The sequence below is a fragment of the Sarcophilus harrisii genome, chromosome 2 (assembly GCF_902635505.1).
Source record: "Sarcophilus harrisii chromosome 2, mSarHar1.11, whole genome shotgun sequence".
Classification (NCBI taxonomy): domain Eukaryota; kingdom Metazoa; phylum Chordata; class Mammalia; order Dasyuromorphia; family Dasyuridae; genus Sarcophilus; species Sarcophilus harrisii.
The window spans coordinates 565,595,433-565,615,637 of NC_045427.1; the positions used below are offsets into that span (position 1 = coordinate 565,595,433).

General features: G+C 35.8%; 1 protein-coding gene across 3 annotated transcripts in view; it reads left to right on the forward strand.

The window, feature by feature from the left end:
* Window positions 1-20,205, forward strand: part of MXI1 (MAX interactor 1, dimerization protein) — a 104,393-nt gene that overhangs the window by 81,282 nt on the left and 2,906 nt on the right. For all 3 annotated transcript variants that reach the window (XM_031955828.1, XM_031955826.1, XM_031955827.1), the window contains 2 exons: window positions 19,030-19,144; window positions 19,781-19,952. In XM_031955828.1, coding sequence (XP_031811688.1) covers window positions 19,030-19,144; window positions 19,781-19,952 — 287 coding nt within the window. The remainder of the gene's footprint in view (window positions 1-19,029; window positions 19,145-19,780; window positions 19,953-20,205) is intronic.

Sequence of the window (20,205 nt, forward strand, 5' to 3'; positions counted from 1 at the left end):
CAGCAAGCAGGATAGTTTGACTAAAATATGGAGTGAATGAAAGAAAGGGTTTGATAAGCCTAGAAAGGTAGGCTGGAGCCATCATGTAAATGGCTTTAAATGCCAAACAGAAATTTTGTGTTTAATCCCTAAAGACAATGGGCAACCACTGAAGCTTTTTGAGCAAGGCTTGATGCCAATCCTCCATCTTAGGAATATCAGTTTGATATTCCTCTAAATTCCATATTAAAGAAGGGGAAAACCTGAGGCATAACAAGAAATGTTCAGGGCTTTTGAATTGGGATAGTGGTTATGTGAATGGAGAAGAGGAAACAAATATGTAGTGTATATATAATTGATAATATGCAGCATTTGGTCCGAGAAGGGGGATGGGACTTAAGAAGAGAGAAGAGTTAAGAATGAACCTAAACTTGTGACACTGGATAGCTAGAAAGATGACAAGTACCCTCAACAGGAAAAGAGAAGTTTTGTGGGGGAGCAGGGGAGGAAGGGTTGAGTTAAAGATGTGTGGGGCATCCAGTTAGAAATATTAAATAGGCTGTTGGTGATAAAATACAGGAGCTTAGAAGAAATTGATTATGATTCATTTGATTATGAATATTTGAGAGTTATCTGCATAGAGATGGTAGTTAAAGCCATGGGAGCTGAGATAAACAAGAGAGTAAGGTCTCAGGACAGAAACGTAGAATATACACCTATGTAGGAGAGGGGTCATAATTGATGATCTCTCCAAGAGTCTGAGTAGGAACAGTAAGAAGAGAAAAGTCACCAGAGAACAGTGTCCTAAAAAATCTAATGAATGAAATAATATCCAGGAAGATGAGATGGTCAGTCCTGCCAGATGCTGCAGAGATATCAAGAAAGATGGGTTCTGGGAACAGCCCTCTTTCCCTTCTATTGGTGGTTTCTTCCTGAAGTCTCCCTGAAGGGGCCAAGCCGGCCTGCTTCTATTCCCCCTCCTAGTCCTGTTAGTGAGTAGAAATTTCAGGACTTCAAAGACATGACTGTCGTTCTGTCTCATCCTGTACCTTATCTATAGCCTCTTTGCCTTGGAACATGCTGCCAGCCATGTGTACTGCTCATTATGCAATATCCTTCTACATTCTGCCACTACTCTCCCCTGCTATTGGTGAGTTTCTCCTCAAAGCTCCATTTTATGAGTTTCTAGACTTTAACCATGCCTCCCTGTGAGGTACTGCCTCTCTTCCCATCCCACTCCCTTTTTAAGTCCCTCCTTTTTCTATCCTTTTTATGTGTTGTTTTTCTCCCATTAGAATATAAACTTCTTGAAGGGGGGCATTGTCTTTGTTTTTGCTTGTCTTTGTATCCCAGTGTTTATCACAGTGCCTTGAATATATAGTAAGCACTTAATACATATTTGTTTCCTTCCTTCAAGAGACCATGGAATTTGGCAAGTAAAAGATCCTTGTTAACCTTGGAAAGAGACATTTTGGTTGAGTGATAAAATCAGAAGCTAGACTGCAAGTGGTTGAAAAGTCAAGGGAGAGAAAGTTGAACAGTAAATGTGGACATCTTTTTCTAAAAGTTTATGAAAAAGAGGAGAGGTGTAGAATAATAGTTTGGGGAATAGTAGTAAAATGAAGGATTTAGGGTTTTTTAACCATATAAATATCTTTGTAAGCAGCATGTGAGTCTAAACAAAGAAGTTTGGGATTTATTAAAGTGTAAGTAGCAGTAGGATAAGGAAAAGGGGATTCAAGAGTAAAAGATACTATAAAGTTAAACTCATGAACTATACAGTCAGGATTAAGAAAGGAAGAAAATGAACCTAGAGTGGGGATGGTGACCTGAAAGAGTTATAAGAGGAATGAGGTACAGGAAAGGAAAAGATAGAGTAATGAGAAATTATGATCAGAAGAATTTAACTTCTTGATCGTGCAACTTTAAGACTTAGAGATAATGGTGAGATCAAGGGTAAGATCATCCCTTGTGTGTGGAGAGTATGTTCATGGGATCCAAGGAAGATGATAAACTGGTAGGCTAAGGTGGTTGAAGGCATACAAATATATATACATACATATATATATATTGAGATTCCCAAGTAGAAGGATAAGTATTGGGATAGAGAGGAAAGCTGTAAGCTAGGTAAGAGAGAGAAAGTGGGGGGAGGGGGGAAGAGAGGAGAGAGGGGAGGAGAGATAGAGGAGGATATGGAGAGGATGATCTTAACTGTTTTTGTGTGTGTACACTTTATACCCAGCCAAACTGAACTACCTTCTGTTCCTTGTACATTACTTGCATTTTCTTTCTTTGTGACTTTTATTTTTCTTCCTCCGTTTGGAATGCCTCTCTCACTCCTTTTCTTCTTCCTGTACTCAGTGTCCACTTTGAAATGCTATCCATCCTTAGATGCCCAACTCAGATGCTACTTTCTTTGAATCCCTAAGACTGAAGTAACCTCTTGTGCCTTTGAATTCTTATCTTTCTGGAGGAGGGAGAGTTAAACCACTTTTTTGGCACTTACAAATATTTTGTATTGTAACTCTTTGTGTATTTTTCATAAATTATATGTTCATTAAGGGCCAATACTGTCTTGTGCAACTTTGAAAACCCTTACTTCTGCCTCATATTATAGTGCTTTAAATGCAGTAGTGCTTGATAAATGTTTGTCAACCTAATAGAATAATGTTTTCAAGATAGGCCACTTGCCACTTTTCTGAAGTTAAGAGAAGATTATTGAATGCCAAGCCAAACAAATAGCAGTGATTTTGTTTTCTGTGAAGTTTGCTTCTTCAGAAAAGAAAAATATTTCAAGGAGGCACACACTGAAGTAATGTTTCCCTGCACATATCTTCCCCTTCCAAGGAAAAGAATTCTGTTCTTTTGATCTCCACTCTTACTTCAGACAGAACAGTTTGTCCTGATAGGATATTCTAGGTAATATGACCCATTTAGGAAATATGTGATGATTGTACTTCCTGATATAACCTCTTATGGTTTATGGTGGTATGGGAAAGGGCCTCTCAGCTTGGTGCTTTCAGTTTCTCTGTTTGAATTGATTAAACAGATCCAGAATTGTGTCACTGAGAATTTGACCATAAATAGCATAAATCCTGTGACAAATATTTTATATAAAGATATTTTTCATAACATTTAGGAAACAAAAAAATTTCTTTCTCTTTAATATCATTGATACACTTTGTGTCTGCCTGGAGAGTCCTATAAGTTGCATATTATCTAATATCAAGTCATTTTGTTGAGGCTTGTAGGTATTTCAGTATTTTCCTCATCAGTAGTTATATTCACAGTTCTACTTCATATCTTTGAATCTGGCTTATCACAACAGATATAATTTTTAAAAATTAATACTATATAATAAACTAAAGTTTTAATACTGTGTACATGTATTGTAATATATATGTATTCATCTGGAGCCATTCTTGAATTGCCAGAATAGAATTTCTATTCCTTACATATAAAAAAGCCATTGTAAATTTCAGATACTTTTAAAATTAAAATATTTTAAAAGATAATGATAGGTTGTAAAATATGAAGTATTCTGTAACTATTTTAGTGAATTTGGAATATGAAGTGTTGATTCTGCTGAATATTACTAGATATTTTAAAAATAATTATGTATTGCTCATTCTTATCTTATGCTTGGAATAAAAGATATTGGTTAGTAATTTTTCATTGTACCTAAGATTTCACTGAAATTTCATTTTTTCTGGAGAATAAAGATTACTTATGTAGATAAATTCTTAAATGACAGTGTTAATGGGTATTGTTGAGTAATTCTATAAAAGTAAGGATTTAAAAAAAAAAAAGAATGGATTAGGAATAGCTGTCACAAGATGGGCTCTCACTTCAAAATAACATGTAGTAGTAATTAATTTAACTATATTTTATTTAATAAAATGGTTTCGTAAATGTTAACTTGGGGATTGTATTACCTGGCAAATGGTTCACATTGAAATTATGTTCCATAATAATGGTGCTATGACAAAGCACTTCTTCCAGAGGAATGATGTTACAGACTTCCAGCCCTTACAGCTACCACATAGATGATGTAATTTGAAAGTGGAAAAAGATGCAGCTCAAATTAAGGAATGGTTTGGGAATTTGGTAGACAAAACTTGCAAAATGTCCCCCTTCTCCCTTTTAGCCAGTCAGAAGTGTCTCAGTATTTTTGGTCAAGTTATCTTCAGTTTTGTACATGAAGATTGGATGTCCTCAAAGCCATTAGTTAGAAAAAAATCATCTTTTAATATTATTCTTTCCACCAAATTGTCACTTAGCCCTTAACTTTCCTCTTTATAGGAGGAGATAAGGGGGAGACTGCTAAAAGATGGAATTCAGTTTTTCATCGACCTCTTTCAATTCAGGCTACTCTTTTCCAGGTAATAGACAACAGCCAGATGCTGATGCTAGTGTTTTTTCAGATCTAACAACGTTCAATGTTACTGACATTCATTAGATCATGTATTCCTATTTGAGATCTTTAGTAGGAGACTTCTACTAAAGTTTGTTTGTAGCAACTTATTTCTGGCCTCTTACAAAGGACTTTTAAAAATGATTATCATTCAGAAAACACATATTAAGGACCTGCACTATGCTAAGCATTATGGATAATGCAGAAGTTCAAAGCATGGTTTCTCTCCTTGAGACAGTCCATTAGGGGTGGAAAAACCAAACGAATTATGGATATATGAAATATCTTAGAGAACAGAACAAGGCAGTGTATAATTAAGTGCTAAATTGTATGTTGTATACTAAAATACAATAGAAAGTCAGATGATCAGTATGGTTTGGGACTAATCCAGAAAGACTTGGTTATGAGGTAACTTCATAGATGAGCATATTTCTCTTTTTAGAACTAATCCAAGCTCTATTTTATCACTTTCCCATTATCACAGAATCACAGATTTTGAGAGTTGAAAGGGCCTTTGAGACCATCTAATTCATTTCATATCCAAAAGCAATCTCTACTATATAACATTTAATGTGTATTCATCCACTTTCTGCTTGAAGACCTTCAAAGAAGCAGCATGAATAAACTGGGAAAATATTTTTACAGTCAAAGGTTCTGATAAAGGCCTCATTTCCAAAATATATAGAGAATTAACTCTAATTTATAAAAAATCAAGCCATTCTCCAATTGAAAAAATGGTCAAAGGATATGAACAGACAATTCTCAGATGAAGAAATTGAAACTATTTCTAGTCATATGAAAAGATGCTCCAAGTCATTATTAATCAGAGAAATGCAAATTAAGACAATTCTAAGATACCACTACACACCTGTCAGATTGGCTAAGATGACAGGAAAAAATAATGATGATTGTTGGAGGGGATGTGGGAAAACTGGGACATTGATTCATTGTTGGTGGAGTTGTGAACGAATCCAACCATTTTGGAGAGTAGTTTGGAACTATGCTCAAAAAGTTATCAAACTGTGCATACCCTTTGATCCAGCAGTGTTACTACTGGGATTATATCCCAAAGAGATTATAAAGAAGGGAAAGGGACCTGTATGTGCACGAATGTTTGTGGCAGCCCTTTTTGTAGTGGCTAGAAACTGGAAACTGAATGGATGTCCATCAGTTGGAGAATGGCTGAATAAATTGTGGTATATGAAAATTATGGAATATTACTGTTCTGTAAGAAATGACCAACAGGATGATTTCAGAAAGGCCTGGAAAGACTTACACGAACTGATGCTAAGTGAAATGAGCAGGACCAGGAGATCATTATATACTTCAACAACAATACTAGATGATGACCAGTCCTGATAGATCAGGCCATCCTCAGCAACGAGATCAACCAAATCATTTCTAATGGAGCAGTAATGAACTGAACTAGCTATACCCAGAAAAAGAACTCTGGGAGATGACTAAAAACCATTACATTGAATTCCCAGTCCCTATATTTATGCACACCTGCATCTTTGATTTCCTTCACAAGCTAATTGTACAATAATTCAGAGTCTGATTCTTTTTGTACAGCAAAATAATGTTGTGGTCATGTATACTTATTGTGTATCTAAGTTATATTTTAATATATTTAACATCTACTGGTCATCCTGCCATTTAGGGGAGGGGGTGGGGGGGGTTAAGAGGTGAAAAATTGGAACAAGAGGTTTGGCAATTGTTAATGCTGTAAAGTTACCCATGTATATATCCTGTAAATTAAAGGCTATTAAATAAAAAATAAATAAATAAATAAATAAAAAAAAAAGAATGAAGGATAAAAAAAAAAAAAAAAAAAAAAAACAAAGAAGCAGCATGCACTTATTCTTGGAGCAGTTAATTCCGCTTTTTAACAGTTCAAATTATTAGGAAGTTTTTCCTTACATCAAACCTAATTAAGCTACCTATTGCTTCTAATTGTGCTCAGGGAGGAGAGGGAACCAAAAACAGAATATGCCATAGTGGTGTTTAGGCAAATAATAGGTAATCATTTAAAGCAAAAGGATTATTTGTACATGGACCATTCTTCTACTTTTTCTATCTTCCAGCCCTTACAGTATTGTGTCAGAGTGACAGTGACCTGCCAAGCCCACTCAGGTACAACTCTTTCCTATATAGAAAACGCTCCCTGCAGCTGGGAGCTGTCCACAGCTGAAGCTCATTAAGGAAAACAAGGAAGGTAGGCTTAGCAAGACACAGCTGGGTTCAAAAGGACCATGAGCCAGTATTCTCTATTCAGATATTTTGTATAGACTCAAGTTATCATACTAGCCTATGAATAATCCTTTCGCGCCATTGATAAGAAACTCAATTTTAGGCAAATTGATCAAGTCTCACCTCCTGTAGCATCTCTTATTTTGGTGATTTGTAAGTTCCTATGGCCTTCTTTCATAGTTCATTTATTCTACCCTGATTCATAATTATCTTTTCTCAGAACAGCTTGCAGTTTACATAGCTGTAAAAATGCCAGTATTTACTAAATAAGGATTTTTTCTTAGAGAGTTTCTTCTTTACAGTTAAAATATTTGTAAACACTTATCACAATTTAGATAAAGTTGAGCAGCATAGCAGGACTGCTATTTTGGAAATGGAGAAGACATTTCCTAAAGAGCACTCTAGTAATACTGAGCTCCTGGTACTCCCCTGAAAGCTAGTGGGAATTCTGTGCCCGGATAAAGGTGGAGAAATGGGCAGAATGGCTTGCTTTGTTGTGTAAATGTTGGGGCTTTTGGAAAGAAAATACTGAATTACCATTGGGCTTCATTTTTTTTTTTCATGCTTTCAAAGCACTACTTTGTTCTGTGAGATGAAAGAAGCTGGTGGTCCTGAAAGATGTTTTAGGACTTTCAGCCCTTAATATATGAAAGGAAATTTAGCCAAGTTGGGCAAACTTCCCCCCTCTACAGCTCTGCCACTTTCTTTAGAAAGAACATCAATCTCATTCTCCTTGTATTTGGGCTATATTGGGGCAAAGGTGGCCATTATCTTTCCAGGTTTTTTTTTTTTCTGATGAAGAGATAGAATTTTTACTCTTTCTTGCATTGATGAAGAATTGGACACTCTCTGGAGTATGAAACTGCAGAATTTGCAGATCTACTATGTTGACCTGTTGGAAGAATCAGGAAATAAAATATCCAGTGAGTCTTTTCATTCTGGATCTCTTTTTGGCCTTATTCCTTGAGGCTACATTTCCAGGGATCTTAAAATATAAATAATAAAATTGATATCTGACCTCATTTAAACTCATGTACTTATCTAGATGACAAGATTTTAAAATTGAATTTATAAGAATGAAACAAAAGATATCAATTACAATGGAGGAACCTGGTCATAAATTTGAATCCAGCTTTTTATTACAAGATTGCCTTGTGTGGTGATAGTGATGATACTGCTAATCTGTTGAAGGTTTTTCATTTTCAGGTGGGTTAAAAAAGATAAAGCTTTTTGTGTTGTTGTTGTTTTTATTTTTATTTTTTTGCAGTAAGACTCCCATCATCCTGCCTAAAAATGCAAGTCTGCCATTGTTTCACATCCCAATTCAGTGTTGAAAAAATGTCTGCCTTATCAGAGGAAAGCATACTTAGGATGGATGCCAGGTGTTTGTGCTAAGCTATCCCCAAATGTAGCTCTCAAATAAGAACTGTTTGAGCATTGTTGCCAGGTCATTAAGAAAATATGATCTAGAAAACTCAAAGTAAATTTTGGGGTTGTGTTATTTAGAAGACTTAACACTTTAATTTTTCTGTCAGGATCAGCATTGTAGCAGATTTGAAATTCTTTTAATCGCATTTTCTCATAGTGCACAATGAACAAAAGTGGGTTTGATTGGTAGATAACTCTTCATTACTTTCATAATGTTCAAATTTTATAGGTTCTAATATCATCATCTGGAAGAATATATGAAAATCATTTGAATACTGTAGTAGTGCTTTAAAAAAAATCCAGTAACATTAAGCTGTTTGTCTTCTGCCAATGGTAAACACAGTTGACACATAATAATTTAGCATAACATTTCAGGTTACCTGTATTCAGTGTAATTGTGAAAGTTCAATTTCTGGAGGGGTGTGGGTGTGTGTGTGTGCGGGTGTGTGTGCAGGTGCACATATGCGCATGTTTAACCCCAGACTAAGAAACTCTATTTAAACATTGTATTTTCCTCAAAAAGTTAACAAATCTCTTAAGTAATTAGTTAGACTACTCACATCTCACTAGTGGAGCTGACTTGGGAAGTTTATGCCATTTTGATTTGATGTTTTTAAATGAACAATTGCGTTACTAGACATTTCTTGAGTGTATCATTTTTATCAAAGCTCACCATTGCGTTAGAGATTATTAACCATGTTCTCTCCCTTCCCTTTACCCAAAAAATCCATCTGTGTATTTAAAAAAACAATAATGAAGGTTATTACAAAAGATTAAAATCGTGTTTAGTGTGTTTTACACACCACACACACACACACACACACACACACATACACACACAGAGACATAGAGATGATATCTTACAGCAGTTTATCATGATGGTTTAAGCCTGACTTGCCAGCATGTAGGAAGTTTGTTTTGGTTTCAGAATGTACTTTACCCCATGGTAGCTGGCAGGGTGCAATACTATTGACATCACTGTGTTTCAAACAGAAAATTAACAAGTAGCTACTGTTGTGATTACAGATTGCCTTCCCAGACCCTGTGAGAGAATGCTTTCTCTTTTGGACTACAGTACTTCTAGGCCCCTTCATACCATTAAATCAGCAAAAGGCGGCTGCCAACATCAGGATGAACACCAACAAAAGGCCAAACAGTAGAAAAATGTTAATAAGGAGAAAATCTTTCATTGCTTTCCAAATTGATGGGAAAGATTTTTTTTTAAATCCTAAAGTAACTTCTTTACTTTACAAAGTTTCATTAGCTAGGTTCTGAAAATATCTATCTGTCTAAAGCTATTGTACGTATAGAAGCCCTTACTCTCTTCCTAAATCTGTGAAGAATTGTCAAAGGAAAATAAGCTTTTTTCTCCCATGATTTGTCTCTTTTTCCAGAATTTGAGAAACTGAGTGAATTTATAAGGGGATTTATACTGTGAAGCTCAACCTAGTACAGAATAGCTGTCAAGTGAGCAATTTCTATTAAATCACTTTGGAGATTAAAAGACAATCTGGGTTCCTTGTGGGAGTTCCAGTGAAGAACAGATGCCTCTGGAATACAATTTTATTTATTTATTTATTTATTTGTTTATTCATAAGGCTATTGAATGTCAACTCTTCTTTAATGATGAATGCAAGAGAGTACTAAAGAATATGTTAGTCTTTTTACTAGCTAATAGCCATTGAACCTTGTATAAACTTCAAGTGAAATATTACAAAACCAAATTGTCCTTATAGCTTGTAATGACTTCAATTAACTCTGTGCAGATGATTCCCAGATCTGTAGATCCAGCCTTAGTCTCTTTTCTGAGCTGCAGAACCACATCACCAACTGCCTTTTAGACATCTCTACTTAGATATCACATATACTTCAAACTTATGTCTAAAACAGAATCTTCCCCAAAATGCTCTGAAATGCCCCCTTTCCTGAACTTTCTTATCATAGTTGATGGTGCTGCTGTCACCCAAGTCAAGGTGCAAAACCTCAATGTCACCTAAATTCTTTGTTCTCACCCCACATTTTCAGTGTTGATGAATTTTGTCTTTTCTGCCTTCACAAAATGTCTAACATATGTCCTTTTCTCTCTACTCTCACAGCCAGTGTAGTTCAGGCCCTCCTCTCACCTGAACTATTGCAGTAATCTTTTGTCATCTGGATCTCAAATCTCACCCCACTCCAGTCTGTCTACCATTTAGTTATCACAGTTGTTTTCTTAAAACAGATTCTCAGTAAGTTCCAATAGCTCTATATTTATCCATAAGATCAAATGAAGTATTCCTTTAGGTACTTAAAGCCCTTCATAACTTCCTATCTTTATAGTCATATTATGCTTTACAAGTATGCTTATTCTTCTTATTCCTCTTCCAACTATGTGATCTCACTGGTCTACTTGCAACTCCTCATAAGTAACAGTCCATCATCCATCTTTTTGTCTTTGCCCACTGTCCCCAGTGCCTACAATGTTCTTCTTCCTCATTTCTGCCTCTTAGTTTTCTTGCGTTCCTTCAAATCCCAGTTTCATTTTTATTTTCTGCATCATCCATCCCAAGTCCCTTTGTGTCTTCCTATTGAGATTATCTTCCCTATATTGTGACTGTATTTCTTGTATATACATAGTTGTAACTAGCATTTTGTCAGTTGAGCTCCTTAAGGGCAGAGATTGTATTTTTGGTTTTCTTTATACCCCCAGAGCAGTTTCTGCCATAGAGTAAGCACTTAATAAATGCTTGCTTGTCAGTTGATTAGTAACAGTTTCCTGAAATAATTATGAGTTTATATAAATATATAAGTATGGCTCATAAACTTATCTGATTTAATCAAACACCTTTCTTTCTTTCAAGGATTATGGGAACAGGTTAAACTTTTATCAAATTGCCACTTTTATAAGATCTCTATTAATGAGGACAAAAAGTTGAAATTGATGATAAAAGTCAAGAGTGTTTTTTAAGTTATCTTTGAGTTTTACTTGTATAGATTATCCCTGTTCAACATTACTTATGAATAATTAGATAATTTAGTCTGTTTGGCTTTAGTAGTTTAATTCTTAGATTTTTTCATTAGACTTTTTCCTGTCTCCGTGAAAGTTAAATAGCAGCACTCTTTAAAGATTCAAGGAACCTTGTTACTCTCTTTAAGAAAGGAAATTGAGAAATGAATTGAGAACTCAAGTCATTTGACCTCCCTTCTTATCTTGGGTCTGGACTTGCATAAATAACAAGATATTAGAAACCTGGACTTTCATAAGCAAAACATGAACTCTTCATGTTCCAGGAAGCTTTTGTGACTGCTTGCATTTGGGTGACAGTTGGACTGTTATATCAGGCAACTTATTGAAGGGATATTGAAAAAACCATGGACTCATATTAATATTTTTGTATACCATTTCAGCTGCATGTTCCATTTACAAAATGTCTTACTCTCTGTTGTCACTGGACTCCGACCTGATCACAAGCTATGTGAAATTTGTGTATAGTGACTGTCTGTGAACAGGTCTGGAAGATTGAGAAAAGGTGATGGAGACTATTCTCTATAATTTCCTCATTACTCCCCTCACCACTACGATCTTCTCCTAGAAGGAGCTATGCCTGGGATGTAAGTAAACTGCCACGTGTAGTAAATGCAAGTTTCATAGCGTAGAACTTAATTTTCCTTACCTTAATTGGATGGTTGTGGCCTCATGGAGTATTTCTGCTATCTTCAGCTTCTCTGTCATTCACTAATTATTTTTAATCAGCAATGAAGGTAATTGCTAGATTATGACTTCTTAAAGACAAGGAGACTGGCTGAATTTTATATGTCCTTGAATCCCCTGTAGTATCTAATATGGTGGCACAGAAGGAAGGCTCAATAAATGCTTGATGATGACAAACTGATTCTTATTGTCTCTTTAACCCATCAGTCCTTATGTCTGACAAATAAAGGCCAATTGAATATTTAGCCTGTTGTGACTTCTGGGTGTTCTGAGAAAAAGAATATGTCATAAATGTTGACATCATAACGGAAAAGTTATTGAGAACAGAAAATATATGGGATCCTATACATAAAATGGGAATATATCATTCTGTCTTAGATGTTCTAGACACACACATGCACACCAATATATTCTGTACATCATGTATGTGTGGATATATATATTATATATCCATATATGTTTTACATCTAGCTACATGTGAATATACTTTCAAGTACAAATATAAAAAGAGATCATATTTTTGTGTCTGGTGCATCAGATATGATTATTAAATTATTTTATTTTAAATGAATTAACCATCCAGCTAATCTATGCTAAACTTTATTGAGACCCTCTAACTGTAGGTTTAAAAAAAAGTGGTAAGTGAAACAAAAATTGTTAAGGGATTCTAGTTGTTTTGCATGGAAATCTGTTTATTTCTAAACATTGGAAATTTAGGAAGGATGTGAGTTTTGTGAAAGCCTTTTAGAAGTGACCAGTGCTTATATGCCATTCCCACAGTTTCATTTCTAATTGATTTGCTTGGTCTGCTTATAATGCTGAAGTTGAAGCATGTCTTGTCACAGTAGAATCATATATCTACATACACACATACACAAACATAAATATATTCAGACATATACATGTATTCTATATACTTTATGTATGTTATGTGTGTGTATATATATGTGCATATGTGTATATCCATACTTTGCAACTTTATTCCAGCTCCAACAGATGATCCTGTTTGATTATTTTACCAAATTAAAGTTACAAGGGGAAAAAAACTCTTTTTGAGATGTGAACAGAAAAAGGTCTAGAAAAGTCTACTAAGTTTGCCACTAAGTCCATGACAACCCCAGTCTAATTGAACACTCCTCGATAAAGGCCAGTCCTCATTGCCAACAATTAGTGAATTTGTATCTTCTGTGCATTCAATCATAGTTTATCCACAGGTAACGAATGTATAGAAGACTGATATCTTGTGGTTACCTTTTTTCTGTTAATCAGCCTCTTGCTGCTCACTTATGTGATGGGCAGGGATAATCGTAATTCACATTCTTGTTAACGTCTTTAACATTTCATTTCTATAATATGCCATTTTTCCAAAAAAGGATGAGGATATTTTTCCAAAAGAGAATGAGGAATGTATTCCATGTAATTTTGAGATAGCAGAATATTTATAGGATAAGTGCAATAGCAGTGAAATTTCAGAATTGAATATATAAGATAAGGGCTTCACACTGATGTCATTTTTACATGTAATCGGAGTTAAAGAAAATTAGCTCCAAGTCACAGCAGCTTTAAAGAGCATAGCTCAAGGGCTTGTGGTTCATTACGTAACACTCCGCAGCGAGGAAAATACAGACTCTGTCCCCAACACTTGACTTGTTTTCAATTTCTGATTTAGTTACTTGGCAAATTCTTGGTATCCTGTAGCGGAGGAATGAAAGAAGAGGCTTCCAATAAAAGAGTGTGCTTCCAAGGGCACCAGCCAATGAGAGGCTGTCAGGGCTGGACTGGGTTTGGATTTCTTATTGTTGTTGGGCAGGGGGATTAGAGTTCGGAAAGACAAGAGACGTGAAAAACATCATATGATGTTTATGGAGATTTGCTCAAAGGGAGTTCCTCTTTTGGTTGCTGATGCCAGTATCTTAAAAGACTGTTGATTTCCCCTCCCTTTCCCTCTCCCTCCCAGCTCCATGTTAATCATTTAAGCTTGGCCCGCAGAGTTTACAGGGTCTGAAATCCAAAGCTAGCCTTGGTTTCTTAGGGGAAAGTGATCCCAATCTGCCCGAGCAAAAGCCAAACAGACCATAATTGTTCCTTGTCCCAAAAGGGGATTTACCCCTTTTGAAGGTGTGGGTAATTTTGACAGGACTCTCCTCTGTAGCAGGCTAAGTGGCTGGGAATCACTTCTTCCCCTGGGTAAAAGCAAACACAAACCCATCTTTAGTCTCATTTTAGAACAGACCCCAGAGTGTCTTTGAAAATAAAAGCGCTTGGGTATTTTTTCAGTCTCCAACCCCCTCCCTCTTAGTTAGGAGCTTCCAGTTTTCCCACAGAGTACCCCCTGCTGTTTCTTCCATTCTTGACTTTAGTTTATTGTCCCAGAAGCAAAATTAGAAGGATTTCAGCTTTAGAGTTTCTGTTGAAATAAGGGTGGAAATGGGGATGGGGATGGGAAAGACTGTACCATAATGGGGGGGGAAGGGAGAAAGAGGGACAGAGAAAGGAAATGGGGGAAAGGTCTAAATGAAAAGTTAAGGGACTATTAAAGAACCAAAAAGTTGCCTTATTTAAGCTCCATCTTTCTTTATAAATGAAACCTCAGTGTCTAATCTTGATCATTTTTCCTGCTGTTTAGCTCAGAGATAATCAGAATATTCATAGAAGTATCATTTCACCTAATCAGAAGCATACCCTCACTTTGAAAGAAAATGACAAAACTCATGAATTTCTGCCCCCTAAATTTCTTCTGCCCATCTTGGATGTTCCACTTCCTTGTTGTACATCAACAAGGACCCCCAACCCACAGACCTCCTGCCCTCATATGCAGATGCCTTTCCTGGGTCATCAATCATTTGAGCATGAAGACAAGAAAAAAGATGACCAGATGGCATTGAAAAATATGCCTTTCTTGTCCAGTTAGAAGCAATGAGATTGTATAAAAGAATGGAGAGCAGCACCACCTCAAGGGAAGAAGTGCTTTACTTAATAATTCCAGTTTTTCAGATCTACTAGGAAGGTCTTCTAAATTGAGAGAACAGGTTTTTCTGATTTGGTTCTTCCCAGCATATACGCACATGACCTCCATTACCTTGGAAAAGCCTTTTTTTTTTTTTTTTTTTTTTAAACCAAAGTGTGGCATGCATATAAATAAGCACTTTTGGAGACCTGCAGGCAGGATTCAGATGGTGACTTTGGAAAATGTGGCTTCCCCCAATTGGCTGCTCTCTTGCATCTGCTACTAAGCCTTATGGTTGCTCTGCTTTCCAAATGCCTGACCCAATTAGGAGCACAGAAGAGAGCAAAAATTACATTGGCACAGAGTATGACACTCCTCCAGACAAAGATAGAGAAATATCATCTTCAGCCGGGTATAGTGGAAGGAATACTGTATTTAGAGCCAAATGACCTGGGTTAGAAATCTGGCTACTTCACAGTAACAGCAACATTGTGTGATGATGAACTTATGATGATAGACTTAGCTCTTCTCAGCAATACAATGATCCAAGACAATTCCAAAAGACCCACAATGAAAAATGTTATCCACATCCAGAGAAAGAATTGTAGAGTCTAAATGTAGATTACAGCATATTATTTTCACTTTTTGAGAGGTTTTTTGGTGGCTTCCCCCCCCCTTTTTTTTTGTTTCTTCTTAAACTACATGACTAATGCGAAAATATATTTACATGATTGCACATGTATAACCTTTATCAGATTGCTTGCTGTTTGAGGGAGGGGTGATGGGAAAGAGAAAATTCTGAAACCCAAAATCTTATTTAAAAGTTGAATATTGAAAATTGTCTTTTCATGTAATTGGAAAAAATAAGATACTATTTACCAAAAAAATCAACTAATTGAAAATTTTTTAAAAATATGGCTACTTATCTCTGTGACCATGGACCAATCAGTTCCTTAGGTCTAAATGAGGGATTTAGATATGAAATGAAGACCAGGTCTCTAAGCAGAGGCATGATGAGCACTATTAATGAAAATGTAGAGGGCTCTATTGGCTGGGTAGATTGTATTAGATGGCCTCTGAGGGTATTACTGACTAGATTATTTCTAAGGTTTGACAACAGGGTTTATACTTTTATGATGTTTATATGTTCTTAAGACACAATGCACCTCATGCAGAGAACATGCAGCCAATTTACACTCTGTAGAAGAAACCAAGTAATTGTTCTGACAGCTCTTTTTGCCACTTTGAAGACCCAAACATTGTATTTACTGTTTTCGAGATTATTTTCAGCATCCAAATCAATAATATTGGATGATTTTGATCATTGAAATGATATATAATAGAAACTAAGATACTTTTCATTTCAGGTTAATTCACACACATATTGAAGTAAATGCCATTGGCTTTTTATTCCACCCAAACCAAATGCAAAATTCTTAGTTTGGCATTCAAAGCTCTTGCTAAACTGGCCACTTTCTACTTCTCCCATCTTCTCATACTTTATTCATCCCCAAGTACTCAGTAACTAGTGACGCTGGTCTTTTTGTTAATTTTGTTATTCCTCTCAGAAAGCACTCCATTTCCCATCTCAGTATTTTCACCGGTTGTCCCACATGCCTAGAATTCTCTTCCTCTTCATTTCTCTTCTCTTGGTTTCTCTGGCTTTTTTTTTATTCTCAGATAAAAATCCCATCTTCTAAAATAAGTTTTTTTTTCTAATAATTAATTCTAGTGCCTTTACTCTGTCAATTATTTTATTTGTCTATATCTTGTTTGTAGATAGTTATTTGGATGTTATCTCCTCCATTAGAGTGTGAACACTTTGAAAACAAGAATTTTTTTTGCCTTTGCTGTCCCCAGCACATGGTTGGAATATAGTTAATCCTTAATAAATGTTTATTGTCCTGACTTTTGGCTGTATTACTAGGTAGATACAATTTGATAATGAAAAGCTGCATCATTAATCAATCAATATGCATTTTTAAGTGCCTACTACATACCAGACATACATGAAAGTATATTATGAATACTGGATTAGATTTATAAAACACCTGTTAGATTAACAAATGAGTAATAACAAATCACCGATACAACTTGGTTTTCTATTAGTGTAAATATGTTAATATAATATTGTAGTGACCAAACCAAACAATTCTCAATTGAACTTTTTTTTCTTTACTTGAAACTATAGCAAAATTAAAAATCATTTTTAATTCTTTAGTGAAACCAGAAGTGAAAAATATTTCCCATGGGTACTATAGGTGGATCATTTGAAACAACTTCAGTCTCCTCTGGAACAAGTTTTTCTTATGTTAATATTAGTGATTAATTAAGCTGGCAGCCTGATGTTTTGGCTTTTTGTAAAGATGGTTCATTCTTGGTGGTCTCTTTGGGAGCTTCAATAACTACACTAATTATTGACAAGAGAGATGTGGACCTCTGCCTTCTCCTTTCATTCAGGTCATGAGCTCCTTGTTTGTTAAATGTTATAATTTTAATGATGACTTAAAAAAATTTTCCATTGTAGTTATTTTTCTTCTAGTAAGAATAAAGGTCTATTGTGATCTTGTGACCTGCCTTACCTGGCAGATTCTATTTAGGAAATGAGTGGAAGGCTTCATGAAACTAGAGAGTATGGGGCAGCAGGTAAAAGATTTTAAATTTAAGCCTCTTTTAGGCAAATTTGTTGATGAGTTGGGAGTTTATACATACATATAAACATGTGTGTGTGTGTGTGTATATATGTATACACATATATATATATATATATATATATATATATATATATATATATATATTTTTTGTAAATTGGGTAAAATAAAAGGCACTCTTTTATAAAAACTGAATTTGCCAGATTTTTGCTTGGAGTTGAATTTTCAGTTTAGTCTGTAATGGAAGTACCGACAGACCCTTCAAGATAGTTGGACTATACAAGAATATTGACAGTTTATCAGCCAAATCTCTAACCTCCCTATTTTGAATCATCCTTGCTTGTCGTGATAGAATTGCCTCTGTATGATGCTTTTTAAGCCTGCTAACAATGGGAATTTTACTTAACACTATTTCTGCCCATTTAGATGAAGAGAGCATAGGGTTGGTGATTTGGTAAAGCCCTCTGTGAGGGGAAGATGGAGGATGTTTCTGTACTGTTCATGGTAGATACTGCACATTCACTTACAAGAGCACTGGCAGGACTGAGGATGTGTGATATGAAAAACATATTCTTCGACTTTATCTTAATATATGATGCTAACTGATAACTTTGCATTGGATTATTGCTATTGTTGGATGAGATCATATCTTTGGAGACTGAATTGATCATACCTTGTTAGTCCCAGAAAAGACAGGAGTTTGTCTATCAGGATTTATGGGAGGATCTGCCTCAGAATTTCCATTAGAGGGTGTTTGGGAAACTTAGTGACTTTTTAAAAATAATTTTGTCAATCGATATTTTCTTTTGCAATTATAAAGGAAGGGTAAGAAAGAAAAGTAGAATTACTTAGGTAGTTTCAGGAATTGGACTTAAAGGAGATTCCATGGCCATATTTTCTATCTTTTCCCATCCCTCCTTGCCAAATACAGGTTTTCAGTATTTCATTATACTTTTGCCTCCACTAGAAAAAGACTGAAATTTTAGAAATAATTTGTCACTTATTTAGTTTTGGATAGACATTGAAGGCTGGTGCACAAAAGAGATAGTAGGGTATAGTCACTGCACTGTAGTGGCCTTGAAGTCAGAAGAACCTGAGTTCAAATTCTGCCTTAGACATCAACTGTGACACTTTGGGCAAGTCATCTATCTGTGCCTCAGATTTCTTATTTGCGAAATAAGGAGTAGATGTTGATTTCATCTAAAGTTCCTTCTAGCTCTATATCTATGATACTGTGAAACTGAGAAAAAATTTTAAATCTCTACAGTATACCTTAGCTAGTTGAATCCCCTCCTTCCCCACACACATACCTTTACTAGCCTTGGGCTTTGGATAGTCAAAAATATATTTAATTGTCCCAATGTGCTTTCCATACTCTAGATATTATCAGATTGAAATAGATTATTTTATGTGAGGACAAATAAATGATCCATCTATGCCAGGCTTATGAAAATAGGGATAATAGCCTAGCATAGCTGGAGTTTGTAACATAAGAGAGTTGGGAATGGCAAGGCTCCAAAGGGCAACATTGGGTATGAAAGGGAAAAGGCACAGACTGCTTATCTTTTGACAGAGCATCAGTTTCATGATATATTAAATGTAAGGTGGCAGCAATGCTGGTTTTTCTTAGAGTCTTATCACCTTAGCTGACTTTCCTCCATCTCCTCAGACGAGCTCATCTGCGCCTTTGTTTGGAACGTTTAAAAGTGCTGATCCCACTTGGACCAGATTGCACCAGGCACACAACCCTTGGGCTGCTCAACAAAGCCAAAGCACACATCAAGGTAAGAAAGGTGGCCAAAGGCAGCTTCCCCTGTGTGCACCTGGTACTTTAACTCTAAGGTATGGTATCCACAATCCAGACAGAAGTTAATCTGACCTTAGGTAACATTATATACTCAAATTGGTATGTCAGCACCTCATTCTGCCTACTTATTGGCCATAATAAGTGAGCCTTAAAGGAAAACTGCCAACGAGCTAAGCAAAATAGAATAGCACGGCCCCCTATTATAAGTTGTTTATACAATGTGGCCTTTTGGAGTGCTGCAGTGAGAAAATACTAAATATTTTGCTGTTCCTTAGGAAGGAAAGAAATAAGGCCCTCTAGTGGAAAAAGCTCAGATTTGACGCTGTTCTTCGGTATTTTTCCATCGATGTTCAGCAAGAGGAGTCTCTTATTCAAAGAGATTACTTACTTACTTCCCCACTTTGAACAAACATTGCATTCATTGCACACTCAAAATTCGTGAAATATAAAGACATAGTTTTATGGTGAAAAAGGAGGAAATCTTCCAGTTTTTCTTTTTTCTTCCTTAGAAGTATTCCTTTTAGATGTTAGATAGGAGACCAGAAAGTACCATTATTTGTTCATGTTCTGTACACAAACATAAATAAACAATAAATAAATAAACAAATTTTAGAAACTTGAAGAAGCTGAGAGAAAGAGCCAGCACCAGCTTGAAAACCTGGAACGAGAACAGAGATTTTTAAAGCGACGACTGGAACAGCTGCAGGGTCCTCAGGAGATGGAGCGAATACGAATGGACAGCATTGGCTCTACCATTTCTTCAGATCGTTCTGATTCAGAGCGAGGTAGGCAACTTGTGCACCCCTTCCTCTTCTCCCACGACATTGCCTTCTTTACTCTCGTTTAATCTGGGAGAGTCCAGAACTATTTCTCAAGCAAAGATGTAAAACTCAGTGGTTTCCTTAAAAATAATATCTAAGGATGCTTTTCTGGAGTTGGGGATGAGGGGTAGGAGAAAAACAAGCAGTTGGCTATATCCTCCTGATCTACGAGTCAGCTGAATCTCTTCTTTTCCCAGGCTTCTTGAAAAAAAAAAAA